This window comes from Anolis carolinensis, unplaced genomic scaffold, assembly GCF_035594765.1.
Source record: "Anolis carolinensis isolate JA03-04 unplaced genomic scaffold, rAnoCar3.1.pri scaffold_11, whole genome shotgun sequence".
Taxonomy (NCBI): domain Eukaryota; kingdom Metazoa; phylum Chordata; class Lepidosauria; order Squamata; family Dactyloidae; genus Anolis; species Anolis carolinensis.
Window position 1 is genome coordinate 6,090,396 of NW_026943822.1, and position 19,544 is coordinate 6,109,939.

The 19,544-nt window shown below is 42.9% G+C and overlaps 1 protein-coding gene across 3 annotated transcripts in view; it reads right to left on the reverse strand.

The window, feature by feature from the left end:
* Window positions 1-1,038: 1,038 nt before the first annotated feature.
* The window catches only part of mfge8 (milk fat globule EGF and factor V/VIII domain containing), a 60,328-nt gene continuing 41,822 nt past the window's right edge, over window positions 1,039-19,544 (reverse strand). For 2 of the 3 annotated variants that reach the window (XM_062963001.1, XM_062962999.1), the window contains 4 exons: window positions 19,001-19,145; window positions 11,153-11,355; window positions 6,621-6,776; window positions 1,039-3,022 (listed from right to left, as the gene is read on the reverse strand). In XM_062963001.1, coding sequence (XP_062819071.1) covers window positions 2,879-3,022; window positions 6,621-6,776; window positions 11,153-11,355; window positions 19,001-19,145 — 648 coding nt within the window. In that variant the 3' untranslated portion in view covers window positions 1,039-2,878. The remainder of the gene's footprint in view (window positions 3,023-6,620; window positions 6,777-11,152; window positions 11,356-19,000; window positions 19,146-19,544) is intronic. The other variant, XM_062963000.1, reaches the window with a different exon arrangement.

A 19,544-nucleotide genomic window follows, 5' to 3' on the forward strand; every position in this document is an offset into this window, starting at 1 on the left:
AATAATATGAATGGGACCCTGAAGAAGGAGACAGAAGGCCTGATCCTTGCAGCCCAGGAGCAAGCCATCAGAACAAATGCAATTAAGGCCAAGATCGAAAAATCAGCTGATGACCCAAAATGCAGACTGTGCAAGGAAACCGACGAAACCATTGATCATATCCTCAGCTACTGTAAGAAAATCGCACAGACAGACTACAAACAGAGGCACAACTATGTGACCCAAATGATTCATTGGAACTTATGCCTCAAGTACCACCTACCAGCAGCAAAGAACTGGTGGGATCACAAACCTGCAAAAGTATTGGAAAATGAACATGCAAAGATACTGTGGGACTTCCGAATCCAGACTGACAATGTTCTGGAACACAACACACCAGACATCACAGTTGTGGAAAAGAAAAAGGTTTAGATCATTGATGTCGCCATCCCAGGTGACAGTCGCATTGATGAAAAACAACAAGAAAAACTCAGCCGCTATCAGGACCTCAAGATCGAACTTCAAAGACTCTGGCAGAAACCAGTGCAGGTGGTCCCGGTGGTGATGGGAACATTGGGTGCCGTGCCAAAAGATCTCAGCTGGCATTTGGAAACAATAGACATTGACAAAATTACGATCTGCCAACTGCAAAAGGCCACCCCGCCTGGGATCTGCGCGCACCATCCGAAAATACATCACACAGTCCTAGACACTTGGGAAGTGTTCGACTTGTGATTTTGTGATATGAAAACCAGCATATCTATCTTGTTTGCTGTGTCATAAAATAATAATAATAATAATAATAATAATAATAATAATAATAATAATAATAATAATAATTATTATTATTATTATTATTATTATTGGAAGAGAAGAGAACCCTTGGGTCATTTAGCCCAACCCCCTTCTTTTGTGCCATGGGGGCCAGATAAATGGTTTCGATGGGCCGCATGTGGCCCCTGGGCCTTAGTTTGGGGACCCCTGCCCTAACCCATGGATTCACATTATGGTCCAAAAAAAAAAAAAGAAGATATCAGTGCAAAGAAAGAGTCGTGAAAATAATTTTAAAGAGTTGTTTTAATACTGTAAATCTTTGCTGAGTACTGCGCCTTGCTGGGAAGCCACAGTCACCACCATCAGGACATCCTACAGCGCTGTATTTCTGTGCTTGGGGATAATTTCTTCCAGATCTCAGGCATCAGCCCTCCCAACCAAGGCCTGTCTTATTGGAAGCCATGCGTGTTTATCCCGACCCGCAAACAAACACCTTTCAAGGGGAAATCCACAATGGTTTTAATCAAAGCTTGGGAACCCTTTTTGTGTATATTTGTGGACCAGCTGGGGATTTCTGGGAGTTGCAGTCCAAAAACATATTGTTTCCAAACTCTGGTTGTAATGTCAAAATCTGTCCTTTTCCGTCCCTCTGTGGCTTCACAAAACCCTATTTTTTTCATATGGCCTCTTTTACGCACAAACTCTGTGCCAACCTGAGAATGTAGAGCACTTGAGGAAATTGGTGGCAAAAATCAAGATGGGCAAAATCCATTTGCAAAAGGGAGAGAGGTGGGCTTCTCCCACCCCCTCCCCACAGTCTGGGTATGGTTTTGCAGATCTGAGAGCTCACCCTTTAAGGGACTCTTTCTCCAATGTTTGGCATCCTGAGAAATGCTATTGGGGAACGAATTTGGAGACGACAGGATCAGAGTGCAAACGATGGTAGAATGGAGGCAAAACAAGTCTAGCATTCACTGCTTGGAGAAGGCCCAGTTTCCTGGCTCTTGTGGCTGGGAAAGCAAACTTGTTAGCATGTATGTATGTATGCAGGTTGAATGAAAAGTAATGCCTCCACCTTTGTGTCCGACTGCACACTGAAGTGGATTATATGGCAGTGTGGAGTCAAGATAATCCAGTTCAAAGCAGATAATATAAGATTATAAATGGGTTATGATCCAGTTTAAATCTGATAATCTGTATTTTTTAGGCAGTGGGGAATAGGCCTAAGTGAGGCCTAACTCTGCCTGTCCTCTGGGCTGAGTGGGTTGCTAGGAGACCAAGTGGACAGAGCTTAGCCTTTTAACTGGCAGCAATTGGATGAAAACAATTATTCATTTCCCTCTAATTAGGACTTTATTTTTCTTTTCTTTTTGTTGTATGAACGTAGAGGCATGGATGAGGGGTTGTGCTGCCAAGTTTAGTGTTTCTGGGATGCGTAGTTTTGTTGTTTTGTCCTAGGCCGAAATTTCATTACCGTTATATATATATATAGATTGTGAAGTCCAGCCTTTCTTGGTATAAAAAGTCTGGATTTTTTTTTAGAACAGGCACAGTTCTGTCGATGACTAATATTGTGTCTGGATTGCAGAACCGGGTCTTGGGCCAGTTCAACTGCCATGGCTTCCTCCAGGAAATCCTGAAAGGAGTTTGAGACCCTCCTATTCCCAACCCGAGGTCCCTCTGGACCCCGGAGAAAAAGAATGATGGTGAAGCTAGCTCAAGTTTGCAGTGTGTTATTGCATTAAGGGAGACTGTATCTTGGTAGATGGAATGGGGCCTGCAAAAGCAAGGGCTCTGTCACGGTCATAGGCTCTTAAAGTGCAGTGCTAAGGACCCATGAGAAATGCAAGGGTGTGTGGTCATGCAGTTCTCTGAAAGCAAAGGGGAGAGATAACAACAAGGGAGAGAAGGAGGGAGACGAGGAAAGAAGCACCCCGTTCACATAGAGGCCGGCTCCATCTACGACGTTGCCTCCCCTCCCGATCCTTACGATCACGATTCTTGGGCTAAAACAGGGAGGAGGGATGTTGGGGCTGCAAGCGCCGTGACTCCGGGGCAGGAAAATGGTCAAAACGGGCAAGGGAACAACTAGTCCACCTCTCGAGTCCCTTTGGCAAGGGGACTGCTACTCGTCGCAGCCCAGAAGCTCCACGCGCAAGGTGATGCGGTTGTGCCAGGACTCGGGCAAGATGCGCACAAACCGGGCATAGAAGGGCACGTCAAAAACATTCTTCTTGTGAGAATAATTGTCGGAATTCCCTTCGAATATCTGTGTCGGGAAAGAAGGGAGGAGAAGAGAAACAGCCCGGTTAGTAAAAGGCACGTCAAAGGGAGGCCAACCTGAGGAACTGCACGCTTTACTCTCCTTTCTGACATTTTTGCTGACCATTAAAAAAAATAGTTTACCGTATATACTCGAAGATAAGCCGAGTTTTTCAGCCCTTATTTATGAGCTGAATAATAATAATAATAATAATAATAATAATTATTATTATTATTATTATTATTATTATTATTATTATTATTATTATTTTATTCTTATACCCCGTCCCATCTCCCTGAAGGGACTCGGGGCGGCTTACATGGGGCCAAGCCCGAACAGAACAATAAAAACAAGACAAGAAAACCAATAAAACCAATAATCAGACAATAAAAGCAAGTCATAAAAAGCCTCCCCGGCTTATAATCGGGTCAAGGTCAAGGCTGGCAACAGAGCCTGCAGGCTATTATTTGCAATATGTGATCTATTTCTCTCTTCTCCTCCCTTATCAGTGTGTTTTCTTTTGCAAAGCCTCCCATGCTCTTAATCAAGGGAATGTTTTGAAAAGACACCCTTGCAAGTCAGGAAGAAGAAATATATATATTCATTAATCTTATGAAAGCATTTTTCCCTGAAATATTTGTTAAACTCTCCTACAGATATATAGGCATTAACCCCTTGCAAACTTTTGCAATCTCTATGTATCTTTATATGTGTATCTATCTATAAACATTAATTTTATATATGAATTTCCCCTCATATGTTTGCAGGTCTTTGCAAATCTTTTATACTTATAGATCTATGTACCTGTGTATCTGTAGCCATACATATACATTATTTTTATATATGAATTTACCCTCATATGTTTGCAGGTCTTTGCAAATCCTTTATACTTATAGATCTATGTACCTGTGTATCTGTAGCCATACATATACATTATTTTTATATATGAATTTACCCTCATATGTTTGCAGGTCTTTGCAAATCTTTTATACTTATAGATCTATGTACCTGTGTATCTGTAGCCATACATATACATTATTTTTATATATGAATTTACCCTCATATGTTTGCAGGTCTTTGCAAATCCTTTATACTTATAGATCTATGTACCTGTGTATCTGTAGCCATACATATACATTATTTTTATATATGAATTTACCCTCATATGTTTGCAGGTCTTTGCAAATCTTTTATACTTATAGATCTATGTACCTGTGTATCTGTAGCCATACATATACATTATTTTTATATATGAATTTACCCTCATATGTTTGCAAGTCTCTGCAAATATCTATATAAAGAGAGATGTCTGGAAAGATATGAATATATTCTTACCTACCTATATATAGGGCTTGGAAATATTACAGGGGGGAATGAACACACAAATATATATAGACATGTCTAGAAAGATATGAATATATATAGTAAGGTAAAGGTTTCCCCTGACATTAAGTCCAGTCATATCTGACTCTGGGGGTTGGTGCTCATCTCCATTTCTAAGCCAAAGAGCCGGCGTTGTCCATAGACACCTCCAAGGTCATGTGGCCAGCATGACTGCATGGAGTGCCGTTACCTTCCCGCCGGAGCGGTACCTATTGATCTACTCACATTTGCATGTTTTCAAACTGCTAGGTTGGCAGGAGCTGGAGCTAACAGCGCGTGCTCATTCCGCTCCCGGGATTTGAACTTGGGACCTTTTGGTCTGCAAATTCAGAAGCTCAGTGCTTTAACACACTGAGCCACCATTATTTTACTCTATTATTATTATTACATTTATTATTTTATTCTATTATTGCTATTATTACATTTATTATTTTAGTGTATTAATTATTATTGGATGGATACGTAAGCACATTTACACTGAAGAAAGTTAAAATAATGATTTAATCAGAGTTGGACAGTCTCATTTTAAATTACAGTTTCATGTAAATATTCAAAAAAATTTAACCTACTGATGCCTGAATTAATGTAATTTTATTGTTGTCTATTTTTATTTTTGAAATTTACCAGTAGCTGCTGCATTTCCCACCCTCGGCTTATACCCGAGTCAATACGTTTTCTCAGTTTTTTTGTGGTAAAATTAGGTGCCTCGGCTTATATTCGGGTCGGCTTGTAGTCGAGTATATACGGTATTTTAGATCTCTCATGAAAGGACATTATGTGAGTTGGTGCAACTGAGCACACTGTACATACTGTATATACTCGACTACAAGCCTAATTTTACCACAAAAAAACTGGGGAAACGTTGACTCCAGTATAAGCCGAGATACCAGTAAAATTACATTAATTGAGGCATCAGTCGTTTAAATATTTTTGAATCTTTACATCAAACTGTAATTTAAAATATGACTGTTCAACTCTGATTAAATCATTATTTTCATCTTCTTCAATGTAAATGTGCTTATGTATCCTTTTAATAATAATAGAGTGAAATTATAAATGTAATCATAATAATAAATGTAGTAAAATAAATGTAATAATAATAAATGTATTAATAATAAAAATAGAGTAAAATAAATGTAAAAGTAACAATAGAGTAAAATAATACATGTAATACAGTAGAGTCTCACTTATCCAACACTCGCTTATCCAACATTCTGGATTATCCAACGCATTTTTGTAGTCAATGTTTTCAATACATCATGATATTTTGGTGCTAAATTCGTAAATACAGTAATTACAACATAACATTACTTCATATTGAACTACTTTTTCTGTCAAATTTGTTGTATAACATGATGTTTTGGTGCTTAATTTGTAAAATCATAACCTAATTTGATGTTTAATAGGCTTTTCCTTAATCTCTCCTTATTATTCAACATATTTGCTTATCCAACGTCCTGCCGGCCCGTTTATGTTGGATAAGTGAGACTCTACTGTAATAATAATTAATAGAGTACAATAATAAATGTAACAATACTAATAATAATAGAGAAAAACAATAAATATACCATATATACTTGAGTATAAGCCAACCTGAATATAAGCCCACCAGGACCCTCACCCGAGTATAAGCCGATAAAGTTTTTTTTTAGTCCTAAAAAAGGGCTGAAAAACTATATTATTCGAATACAGTAGAGTCTCACTTATCCAACATAAACGGGCCAGCAGAATGTTGGATAAGCGAATATGTTGGATAATAAGGAGGCATTAAGGAAAAGCCTATTGAACATCAAATTAAGTTATGATTTTACAAATGAAGCACCAAAACATCATGTTAGACAACAAATTTGGCAGAAAAAGTAGTTCAATACGCAGTAATGCTATGTAGTAATTACTGTATTTACGAATTTAGCACCAAAATATCATGATATATTGAAAATATTGACTACAAAAATGCGTTGGATAATCCAGAACGTTGGATAAGCGAGTGTTGGATAAGTGAGACTGTATATAGTATGTTTAAATTCACAGTAATGTAACTACATAATTGTGTCAAGCCGTACAAGAAGAAGCTATTTGTTTTAACTAACAAAATAATGCATCCAAGGCACAAAAAATGCACAGAATTTCTAAATGGATGTAGAAAACCCAACATAGCACAAGAATAGAAATGAAGCCCACTTGTTGCCATGCCGCAGAGATTTTCCTCCAATCTACATACCTTGGTGCCGTTTGTCTTGCTGTCCTTGTAAAGCATCCAGTACTTCCCGTCATCGCTGTAAGCGACTTTGTAGGCAGCGACATACTGAATGTGGCCAAAATCACGAGCCCCTTGCGTGACAATCCCAGCCACCTTTTTCTGAGTCTCAAGATCAATCTGCAGAAAGCAAAGACAGGGAAATTCACGCTAAGAGTAAAAAAATGGCAAGATTCCATATTTGGTATGGTTAGCGAAACCTTTCCTAGTCCGGCACCCCCGTCTGCCTCCAAATCCCATCAGCCCCAAACAACATGTCCATGCTGCTGGGGCTGATGGTGATGATAGTTCAACAGGTGGGTTAATTCATTCAATGCTGTTGGACTCATAAAGGTAAAGGTTTCCCCTTGACATAAAGTCCAGTCGAGTCCAACTCTGGGGGTTGGTGCTCATCTCCATTTCTAAGCCAAAGAGCCGGCTTTGTCCGCAGACACCTCCAAGGTCATGTGGCCACTGGCATGACTGCATGGAGCAGGGGTCCCCAAACTAAGGCCCAGGGGCCGGATGCGGCCCTAGAATCATAGAATCATAGAATAGTAGAGTTGGAAGAGACCACATGGGCCATCCAGTCCAACCCCCTGCTAAGAAGCAGGAAATCGCATTCAAAGCACCCCCAACAGATGGCCATCCAGCCTCTGCTTAAAAGCCTCCAAGGAAGGAGCCTCCACGGTCATTGACCTGGCCCCTGTCCTAAACTTTAGACTTAGGGTTGACCTAAGTCTACCTGGTCTTTGGAGGTCTTTGTGCTTACCTATAGTCTTATAAGATCGTCTAGATGGTCTTTGAAGGTCTCTTTGCTTAGCTACAGCCTTATGCGACCATCTAGATGGCTTTTGGAGGTCACTTTCCTTACCTATGGTCCTATGAGACCGTCTAGATGACCTTTGAGGGTCTCTTTCCTTACCTATGGTCTTCTGATGGCTGTATGAGATCATCTAGATGGCCATTGAGGGTCCCTTTCCTTAACTATGGTCTTATGAGACCATCTAGATGGTTTTTGAAGGTCTCTTTGCTTAGCTACGGCCTTATGAGACCATCTAGACGGCTTTTGGAGGTCCCTTTCCTTACCTATGGTCCTATGAGACTGTCTAGATGACCTTTGAGGGTCCCTTTCCTTACCTATGGTCTTATGAGACCATCTAGATGGTTTTTGGAGGTCTCTTTGCTTTCCTATGGTCTTATGAGATCGTCTAGATCAGAGGTCCCCAAACTAAGGCCCTCCAAGGTGATTGACCTGGCCTCTGTCCTAAACTTTAGACTCATCAAGGTTGACCTAACTCTGAAATGACTTGAAGGCACACAACAACAATCCTCATTTTGGACCATTTCATAGTCTGGCCCCCCAACAGTCTGAAAGACTGTGAACCGGTCCTCCACTTAAAAAGTTTGAGGACCCCTGGCATGGAGTGCTGTTACCTTTCCACTGAAGCAGTACCTATTCATTCACTCACATTTGTCTATTTTCGAACTGCCAACCTAGCAGTTCGAAAACATGCCAATGTGAGTAGATCAATAGGTACCGCTCCGGCGGGAAGGTAAGGGTGCTCTATGCAGTCATGCTGGCCACATGACCTTAGAGATGTCTACGGACAACGCCGGCTCTTTGGCGTTTGGTGGTCCCTCCACAGATATATATTCTTTCCTTTCTTTACCTAGTTTATCCATACCTCACAACCTCTGAGGATGCCTGCCATAGATGTGGGCGAAACGTCAGGAGAGAATACTTCTGGAACATGGCCACACAGCCCGAAAGACATACAACAACCCTGTGATCCCGGCCATGAAAGCCTTCGACAACACACAAAAGTTCTATTCTTTGTCCTGGCTAGAAAACCTGTGCCCTCCCTCCAGACGTTTCATGAAGTATCTGCCACACAAACACACCTCATGGGATAGGACCACTTCTGCCCAAATCAGCACTACACAGTGAAACAGGAACACATACTTTCAAGACAGGAACAGAACTTTCTCATTATTGATACTTTTTAGAGCCTGGCCGCCTGGCCATCTATCCAGGCAGATTTGGTTGTGTACTTGTGGCTTCGAATAACAGGGTGCTGTTCCTGGGTTATACATGTCTGTTCCTATTAGCCACCTGCATGTCCTTGGCTCTCAGTATTTACATTCCTCACCAGCACATCCATATCCCAACAGCCAGTAGTAAGTCTTTGCCATTTACTAAACTTACCCATGTTGTCAGCATACACCAACGAGGAACTAACATGTATAACCCAGCATCATCATCCTGTTGTTCCTTGGCAGAAGCACACCACAAAACAGGTCTGCACAGATGACCATACAACAAGGTCTGACTAATTACAGTAATGATGGCATTCTGTTCCTGGCTTGAAAATGTCTGTTTCTGTTCCGTTGTTTACTACTTAATGTGAAAGTACTTGTGGCACCCCAGGAACTTCATTTTTCTGCCATAAACTTCATGAAACATGCGAAGGACAAAGTGCCTCTTCCCAGGACAAGGTTTTTGCCTTCTATAATAATAATAATAATAATAATAATAATAATAATAATAATAATAATAATAATAACAACTTTATTTTTATACCCCGCCCCATCTCCCCGAAGGGACTCAGGGCGGCTTACATGGGGCCATGCCCGATAAAACAATCAAATATCAAAACACAGCAATAAAACAGTTATCCAATAAAAACATCAATTATAGCAAAAACAATTGTTAAAATCAACATAAAACATACAATATTAACACTGGAGACTAATTCATAGAAACCAGGCAAAGTGCAACATGTGCCGAAATGGGCTGAAATGGGGAAGGTAATTTCACAGTTGAAATGGACAAAGTGCAATATAGCATTGGCAACACCTCGAGAATGGGGCTATTCTAAAATGGGCAGATAGATCAGTCCGACACCAAATTAAGTATCAAAGGCCTTTTGAAAGAGCCTTTCTACTCAAGTGTCACCTTCTTTTTAGGAACCGACCAATCAGGAACAAGCATCTAAAACCTGGGAACATATTGAGACACAAAATTCTGTGATTTCATAGAATCATAGAATAGTAGAGTTGGAAGAGACCTCATGGGCCATCCAGTCCAACCCCCTGCCAAGAAGCAGGAAATCGCATTCAAAGCACCCCCGACAGATGGCCATCCAGCCTCTGCTTAGAAGCCTCCAAAGAAGGAGCCTCCACCACAGTCCGGGGCAGAGAGTTCCACTGCTGAACAGCCCTTCTCACAGTGAGGAAGTTCTTCCTGATGTTCAGGTGGAATCTCCTTTCCTGTAGTTTGAAGCCATTGTTCCATGTCCTAGTCTGCAGGGCAGCAGAAAACAATCTTGCTCCCTCCTCCCTATGACTTCCCCTCACGCATTTGTACATGGCTATCATGTCTCCTCTCAGCCTTCTCTTCTGCCGGCTAAACATGCCCAGTTCTTTAAGCCTCTCCTCATAGGGCTTGTTCTCCAGACCTTTGATTATTTTAGTCGCCCTCCTCTGGACGCTTTCCAGCTTAGAGTCAACATCTCCCTTCAACTGTGGTGCCCAGAATTGGACACAGTGTGATTCCAGGTGTGGTCTGACCAAGGCAGAATAGAGGGGGAGCATGACTTCCCTGTATGTCCGATTACAGGGGCACACAGACATGCAAAGATCCAGATATTCGGCTAAAAACTGTGATATTTCTGCACCGGGAAATCTCGTATTTTTTGCCTTTTGTAGCAATTGCTTCGGGGTTTATAGAGAACGGCGTCTGGCCACCCTCCTGGTTGCTGCAGGCGCTCCTGGGATAAAAGGACTGTCCGGACAGGACATCAGAGGGAACAGGGAAGCCTGAAGGAAGGCTGGAGGTGCTTTCATCATCCTCACCTATCAACCTCAACCAGACAAGGCCAAATTCCACAATAACAGTACCATGTAACCACAAGTTCAGCCAAGCTGCTAGCGGGATCATCTATAAGATCCCATATTACACTGATTCTGAAACAACTGCATTAGCTACCAATAGAACATCGGATCTCTTAAAAGATACTGGTCCTGACATTTAGAGCTCGAAATGGCCAAGGACCATTATATCTTAGGGACCGCCTCATTCCTTTCTTCCATTAGTGGTCACCTCGATCCTCTCAGGAAAATCTCCTATATGTACCGGGCCCTAGGGAGGTAGGCCTGGAAGCTACAAGGCACAGAGCCTTTTCGACCGATGCTCCAATTCTGTGGAACTCATTGCCTCCATATATGAGAGCAATGTCAGAATTGTGACCTTTTGGAAAAGCACTCAAGACTTGGCTGTTTGGTTGTGCATTTAAGTAAATCAGATCTAATTTGCCAAATAGTCACTGTTGAATGTTTTTATGTTGAATGTTTTTATATTGTGGAATGATGTTTTAAATTGTAAGTCGCTCGGAGCACTCTGGTGGAGAGCGACTAATTAAGAAATAAAGTGAAGTGAAGTGAAGTGAAGTTCCCCTTCCCACATTGCCTTCCCATGTCCCCGTCTCCTGTAAGCAGCTCCGGCGAGGACACACCTGTAGCCATTCGCCCTGCTTGTTGTGGAGGGCCGCCCAGGCGTTGCTCTTTCCCGTCTTGTCGAGGCGTGCATAGTGCGGATACCAAGTGAACGCATCAATGCCCCACGTCTTGTACACACTGGAAGCGGAGATCTGCTGGTCAGAGATGAGGCGGGATTTCATGCCCAGTGGCTCCGAGCAACCTGCCATGTTGAAATACACTGTAACACAACAGTTGATAGGCACAGTGAAAGGGAAGAGCCCGAAAGAAACAGAACTTCAGCGACACAAAACAACAAAAAGACACGTCCCAAACGTCCCCAAAGCAGTGACTTTTAAATCTTCCAGATTCAGAGAACTCTGTGTTGATTCATCTATCAAGAAGCAAGAAAAATCCAGACATAATCATGGGAGGCAGTACGATATCAAGTCTATAGCATGGGCAACACAGAGTGACTGCAATGGAAGCAAGTGCATGCCAAGGATGGTTGTGCTGTTGTATCTGGTGCTAAATTTGGCAGGATTGCAGCCACAGGATTTGTTAGGGTGCCGGGTGTTAGAAAATGTCATCCTGCACTGCCTGTCTCTATCATTAGATAGCAAGCCTAGAGCAGAGTTAGGGACACCTTCCCACAGTCCTATGCATGCTTGATAGGCTTTACTCTTGTTTCCTTCTTCCTGTCCTGTTTAGATCCACCCCATCCTTTTGTTGATTTTAGAAATGTGATCTCTCCTAGGGGTTGAAGTAACTTCCTCAATTTGGCCTTTTGGAATTTTTATGGCCCTAGAGAAGAAAGGGACTCACCACGAGGTGATCGCCATTCATTTTTCCTGCTTTGTTTCACAGAGAGGACGCATTTGTCCCCTCTTGTAGTCAAGATGTAGCTATCTAGATTCTTTGTTATTTTGATCCGTCTATGTGTATTAGATCAGATTAGATAAGCTACCGTGTTTCTCCGAAAATAAGACAGTGTCTTATATTAATTTTTGCTCCCAAAGATGTGCTAGGTCTTTTTTTCACGGGTTGTCTTATTTTTCCATGAAGAAGAATTCACATTTATTGTTGAACAAAAAAATGAACATTTATTATATACTGTACAGTAGTTGTCATCACAAACCAGCATAATCAGCATAATCTTATCAAGAATTTCTTGTTACTACCATTATTTCCATGTACAACAATCTATGGTACGTACATTTACTGATCCTTTAAGCTCTGGTGTTGTTTGGTGGGCATGCTTCCAAACAAAAACTTTGCTAGGTCTTACTTTCAGGGGAGGCCTTATATTTAGCAATTCAGCAAAACCTCTACTACCCTGTTTCCCCTAAAATAAGACATCCCCAGAAAATAAGACCTAGTAGAGATTTTGCTGAATTGCTAAATATAAGGCCTCCCCCGAAAGTAAGACCTAGCAAAGTTTTTGTTTGGAAGCATGCCCAGTGCCTGCCAAACAGAACACCAGAGCATGCAGGATTGGTAAATGTACATACCAGTTGTACATGGAAATAATGGTAGTAACAAGAAATTCTTGATAGGATTCACAGTTTGTCTGGTTATGCTGGTTTGTAATGACAACTACTGTACAGTATATAATAAATGTTCTTTTTTTTTTTTTGTTCGACAATAAATGTGAATTCTTCTTCATGGAAAAATAAGACATCCCCTGAAAATAAGACCTAGCACATCTTTGGGAGCAAAAAATAATATAAGACACTGTCTTATTTTCGGGGAAACACGGTAGGTCTTATTTTCTGGGGATGTCTTATTTTTGGGGAAACAGGGTAGTTAGCTCCAAATCTTTTCTATCTATCAATGGATTTCTTTTTACCTCAATAAATGCTTTTAAACTTTTAAGCTGGCTTTGCGATCCTTTGCCATCCTGAAGAGACAAAGGCTTTCCTAAACTCACAACACATAAGTTTCTTTGCTGCATTGGAATTCTTACACACACTCTGCTGTTTTTCCTGGGAATTTACCTCATAAAGAGGGTGATTTGAGCTTAACAGCTCCTAGATTCCCAACACAGGGGACCAGAGTGCTCTCTCACAAAACCTTTCCAAAGAGAAGGACCCATTTTACATCCAGGCACTTCTGGGCCCCTGATGGCTCAGTGTGTTAAAACGCTGAGCTGCTGAACTTGCAGACCAAAAGGTCCCAGGTTCAAATCCCAGGAGCGGAATGAGCACCCGCTGTTAGCCCCAGCTCCTGCCAACCTAGCAGTTCAGAAACATGCAAATGTGAGTAGATCAATAGGTACCGCTTCGGCAGGAAGGTAAGGGCGCTCCATGCAGTCATGCCGGCCACATGACCTTGGAGATGTCTACGGACAACGCCGGCTCTTCGGCTTAGAAATGGAGATGAGCACCAACCCCCAGAGTCGGTCACAACTGGACTTAACGTCAAGGGAAACCTTTTTACTTCCTTCTGGTCATGGCAGGAAATGGTAGCAATATGCTTCTTTCAACTTTATGGCCAGCAAACGTAAGTGGCACCAGTCACAAAAATGGCCCCACGCAGCTCCTGATGCCTGCTGGCAACCCAAACTTCAGCGTTTCTTTTCAGCAATGTCTGGAGTCCGGACCTGCTGTGCCACGGGCCTGCGACCCTTCCAAATCTCATAGGATTATGTGAAAAGTTCTAAGGCTCTGCTGAAGTGGATGCTCATCGCGGTTGGATGTGGCTTCTGCCACTAAATAGTGTTTTCTATGAGTTGGGAATTTCTTCAGCTACCACTGAACTTCCAAAACTATTTTCAACTAAGGAAAACTTACTTTAGCTGCAGACAAAATAGTAATAATAATTATAATAATAATTTTATTCTTATATCCCGCCCCATCTCCCCCGAGGGACTCGGGGCAGCTTACATGGGGCCATGCCCAGACACGACAGCACAAATCAGATAAAACATTAAACCGAGCAGTAAAACTTCAACATGATTAAAAACAGTCATAAAAGTCAATATACACAATAATATTAAAATCCCGATTTGGGTCAAAAGATCCAGGCCAAGGTGCAAAGCAATATCAAGTTATCAGGGAGGGATAATTATACAGCAGGTGTAATACTTAAAGTGCTGAATGAATCCTAAAAACAATCCAGAGGGTCTACTGCTTAATAGGTAAATAACATGATCCCACAAGGATCAGTCAACGAAGGCCTTCTGGAATAGCCAAGTTTTCAGGCTCTTCCTGAAAGAAAGTAGGGTAGGGGTCTGTCTAATCTCCCTGGGGAGTGAGTTCCACAGCCGGGGGGCCACGGCGGAGAAGGCCCTCTCCCTCGTCCCCACCAACCGCAACTGCGAAGTTGATGGAAGCGAGAGGAGGGCCTCCCCCGACGAGCGAAGAGGTCGTGCGGGTTCATAGGGGGAAATGCGGTCTCGAAGGTAGGTGGGTCCCAAAGCGTTTAGGGCTTTGTAGGTGATAACCTGCACCTTGAATTGGGCTCGGAAAATAAATGGCAGCCAGTGGAGCTCTTTAAACAGCGGCGTTGAGCGCGCCCTGTAATCTGCCCCAGTTAGAAACCTGGCTGCCGATCATTGTACTAGTTGTAGTTTCCGAGCCGTCTTCAAAGGCAGCCCCACGTAGAGCGCATTGCAGTAATCCAGTCTAGAGGTAACTAAGGCATGGACCACCATGGTCAGATCTGACTTCTCGAGGTATGGTCGCAGCTGGCGCACAAGTTTTAGTTGTGCAAAGGCCCTCCCGGCCACGGCCGACACTTGGGCCTCAAGTGTCAGCACAGAGTCCAGGAGGACCCCCAAGCTGCGGACCTGTGATTTCAGGGGGAGTGCGACCCCGTCGAGCACAGGTTGCCACCCAATACCCCGATCAGACGTACGACTGACCTGGAGGACCTCTGTCTTATCAGGATTAAGTCTCAGCTTGTTCACCCTCATCCAGGCCAACACAGTGGCCAGACACTGGTCCAGTATCCGAGGGGCTTCCTTGGAATTAGGTGGAAAGGAGTAGTAGAGTTGGGTGTCATCCGCGTAGAGATGGCACCGCACTCCAAAACTCCGGATGACCTCTCCCAGCGGTTTCATGTAGATATTAAAAAGCATGGGGGACAAAATGGAACCTTGCGGGACCCCACAGGTCAATGGCCAGGGGTCCGAGCAGGTGTCCCCCAGCTTCACCAACTGGGAACGGCCCTCCAGGAAGGACTGGAGCCACTGCAATGCAGTGCCCCCAAGGCCCATCCCAGAGAGCCGTCCCAGAAGGATACCATGGTCGATGGTATCGAAAGCCGCTGAGATGTCCAAGAGAACCAGCAGGGTCACACTCCACCTGTCCAGCTCCCTGCGGAGGTCATCCACCAAGGCGACCAAAGCCGTCTCGGTACTGTAGCCAGGTCTGAAACCAGACTACGATTGGCTGGTTAGTAAAAGGTTTTCTTCATCTTTATATGTCATGGTCAAACATGGAGGCAGAAAGTTCACCTACTAGATGCATTTCTGGGTCTATAACTCATCTGGAAATGTGGTCGCCTTTTCTACATTTGCATCCTTGTTCTACAAATGTAATGAGCAAGAGTTGTGCAACTATGTCTTGCAACTATGCTGTGTTATTTTGTGCATTGCAGCTTTTGCATTTTTATGTTGCAATGTTAATGGGTTTTAAAATAATGGGGATCACTTCTTTGTGACTCTGTTTTGGGCACAATTTTGAGGAAGTCTTGCATCTTCAAGGCTTGTAGAAACAATTTAAAATGAACATACTCCCAGCAGGTGAGACAAGACACTATACTTTACCTAGTAAAGAGAATGAATGGCATCTTGCAAAAGTCATGCTAATATTTGGTTTAGAAAACAACGTCTCGTACTCTTGAGGTGAGTCAGGGAAGCAGCGAGGTAGGTGGTAAAGGTTTTCTGCTGACATTAAGTCCAGTTGTGTCCAACTCTGGGGGTTGGTGCTCATCTCAGTTTCTAAGCTGAAGAGCCAGTGTTGTCCGTAGACACCTCCAAGGTTATGTGGCCAGCATGACCTTCCCGCTAGAGCGGTACCTATTGATCTACTCACATTTGCATGTTTTCAAAGTGCTAGGTTGTCAGAAGCTGGGGCTAACAGCGGGAGCTCACCCCACTCCCCGGATTCGAATGTCCAACCTTTCTGTCAGCAAGTTCAGCATCTCAGCAGTTTAACCTGCAGTGCCACTGGGGGCTCGGAAAGCAGCGAAGGTGCCTAGAAATATGTCTCTGTGGTGTTCTGTCCAAACTATAATTGCAGGCTCCTTGGGACAATGAATCTGGTTTTTTGATACTGCTCCACAAAATGTTGTACATAGTGATGATGATGGTGGTGGTGATGACAGAGGAGTTGAAAAGTACGGGTGGAAGGGAATAGTATCCAGCTTTGCAACTCCTGGTAACACCAGCAGGTGTCATTGCAATGGCTTTTATTTTTTTGTGTCAGGAGCAACTTGAGAAACTGCAAGTTGCTTCTGGTGTGAGAGAATTGGCCGTCTGCAAAGACATTGCCCAGATGTTATGATGTTTACCATCCTTGTGAGGCATCTCTCATGTCCCTACAGGGGAGCTGGAGCTGACAGAGGGAGCTCATGGGGGTGGTTTCGAAATGGCAACCTTCAGGTCAGCAACCCAACCTTGAAGACATCAATCCTGTCTGCCCAAGAGTTTAACCCACTGCGCCACTGGGGGCTCCTATTGCAATGGCTGATGCAGAAAAAGAAGAGTAATTTGGGAGCAAAGAGTAAGGCAAGTATGGCTTATAAAATGCCCCATCAGCCATAGACACCAAAGAAGGCTCCGACGCCATTGGGAAAGTGAATGGACACAGACTGGTCACACCAGGATCCATCACAGGATCCCAAGATACAATCCTGGTAACCTACCCGTGATAAAACGGAACATGTGCATTTTAACTGGCCAGGCTTTTCCCATCCAGAGAAAGGAAGGTGAAGCAGCCACCTTTATCTACGCAAACAAAAGCATTATTCCCGCTTTGTCTTAGCTTCCCAGTGATGTGGAGCAAGGCCATGTCCCCCTCTCCCTGGCCCAATTAAACCAAATCAAAAACATGTCAGAAGTATTCAGATTATGCCAGTCAACTTTGATTATCCTGTTCAGGGAAATTAAGTTTTCTTGGGGAAGAATTCAGATTGTCCTTATGTAATTGTGAGAGCCCAAGGCCCAAGTCCCAACGCATCAGGTCAAGAGTTTGAATTTTTGCAGGAAACACCAATAGGTTTTTGGAAAACAGCAGTTAGCATAAAAGAAGCAATCATTTCAGACCAGGCAGTTTTCAGAGAATTGGCCATGTGAATCTCTTGCAGCATAAAAAGGAGGAGAGAGAGAAAAGATATGCAGTGGGTGATGCCACACGATGCCTTAATTATATTCAGTACTGCATGTAAAAAATATGGGTTGTTGTGCATTTTCTGAACTGTATGGCCATGTTCCAAAAGCATCTCTCCTAACCTTTCACCCTCATCTATGGCAGGCAGGTGTAATGAAGTGTGATTTTTTTTTTGTTTACAGATGTCATGTTTAATTATGTATTGTGTTTTAAAAGGGTCAATATTTCAGTTACTCTGCACTCATGAGTTAGTTGCCACGGAGAAGTAGGCAGAGCCAACTGCCATTTTGGTGGAGAAGTGCAGGTTTGAAAAAGAAGCAGTTAGTCTGTGCCCTGATGAGGTACAGTGAAGACTGGCCCAAAGTTGAAGGGATCAGGGAGATTCAATTGCTTATTTTTGAGTCAGTTTAAAATAAGTTTGGTGACTTATTTTAAGGTAGTCTCCTGATAAGGAACAGATAATTTGTGGTTGTAATTCACAGGGTGACTGCAGTTTGAAGCAGTAGAGAAGGAAGTGACATTTTAAGGAATTTGAAACACCTCATTCTAGCTTTGCAACGGTTAATCAAAGTGCCTCTAAATAGAAAGTTATTGTAACCATTAAGCTTTGTGCCTGAATAAACGTGTTATTGTTTTTCAAACATCTCAGCTTCTGTCACATATATTACCATCAAGAGTAAACAAAAAGAAGGAAGAAAAACAAACTTTAAAGGATCTCCTCTCTGAGACAGTTGGTAGCCACCAACATCTTCCCATAGCGGTACCAAACATTAATAATCTCCTTTACATCTGGTGGCAGCATTATAAACATCTTTACATTTGGTGGCAGCGTTTAAATAAAAACATCTTTACACTGGTGGCAGTGGTTATATAATAATATAATATAATATATTTAATTAAATAAAACAACATCACCGCAGCAGGCATCCTCAAAGGTTGTGAAGTATATTGGAAAACTAAGCAATGTGGAAGCTCAGGGTGGGAGCCTTCGACAACACATTAAAAGTATGGGTTCATATGTGTCATGTATCATGTTCTACAGTTGGTGGTTGGTGGTTTCAGGTCTAGCAGTTGATGAGGGAAGGGGTTAAGGTAAATATTAGTTCTAAAGGGCTGAGTAATCTGTAAGTAAGAGTTCCAGGTGAAAGCATTTAAGGGTGGAGGCATGCAAGAGATAAGATGTAGCTCAGTTTTACTGGATATAAGGAACTAGCCTGGAGACTGATCTTCAGGTGGAAAGTATTTGTCCTATCTGGTTGTGGATGCTGCTGGTTTTTCCCCAGGTTTGTGGATTTTTGGTATCCTGACCTGTCTCCCAAACACTTGGAACCTTGAATCTCTGGACTGGCCCTTGACTACAGTATAGACTCTTGATCCTTGGATTTTTATCATTGACCTCTCGGTGTTTGACTACTGGATCGGACCATTTTGACTATGGTGTTTTCTTGAATCTGCAGTGGCATTTGCTAACAGTTTTGTTTTATACAGAAGCAGGACAAATAAACCAACCCAACAGAGACCCTTCACCCAGCCCAGCTGAGAAGCATTTACCATTCATTTCACAGCCAATGAGCTCCAAGCGCACGGTGCAGGCTCTCCGACAGACCACAGGGTAGATGCGGATATACTGAGCGGTGATGGGAGGATTAAACATATTGGTCACAGTACCGTCGTTGTCTATATTGCCTGAGAAAACCTACAAGAGAAAGAAAGGGGAAAGGAGAGGTGGAAGGCTGCTTGGAAACAGGTGCGAATGCGGGATGTCTTCTCCTCATGGCATCTCCAAGAGCGTCATGGCATCGTGGTTTGATCAGGGATCCTCAAGCTTTTTAAGCCAAGGGCCAGTTCACGGTCCCTCAGACTGTTGGGAGGCAGTCTAGCCAGCCTAAGCTTTATGGAACATGCATGGGTCTCCCTGCACATTATAAAAGGACATATGTGTAAATCTGGCCACCAAAATTGAAAATATAAGACGAGCAGAGGTGGATGAAAGGGAGGAAATCATTACTGGATGCATTTGGGAAGAAGCCTTCAAGGAGTCTCCAGAACAGGGGTCCCCAAACTAAGGCCCAAGGGCCGGATGCGGCCCATCGAA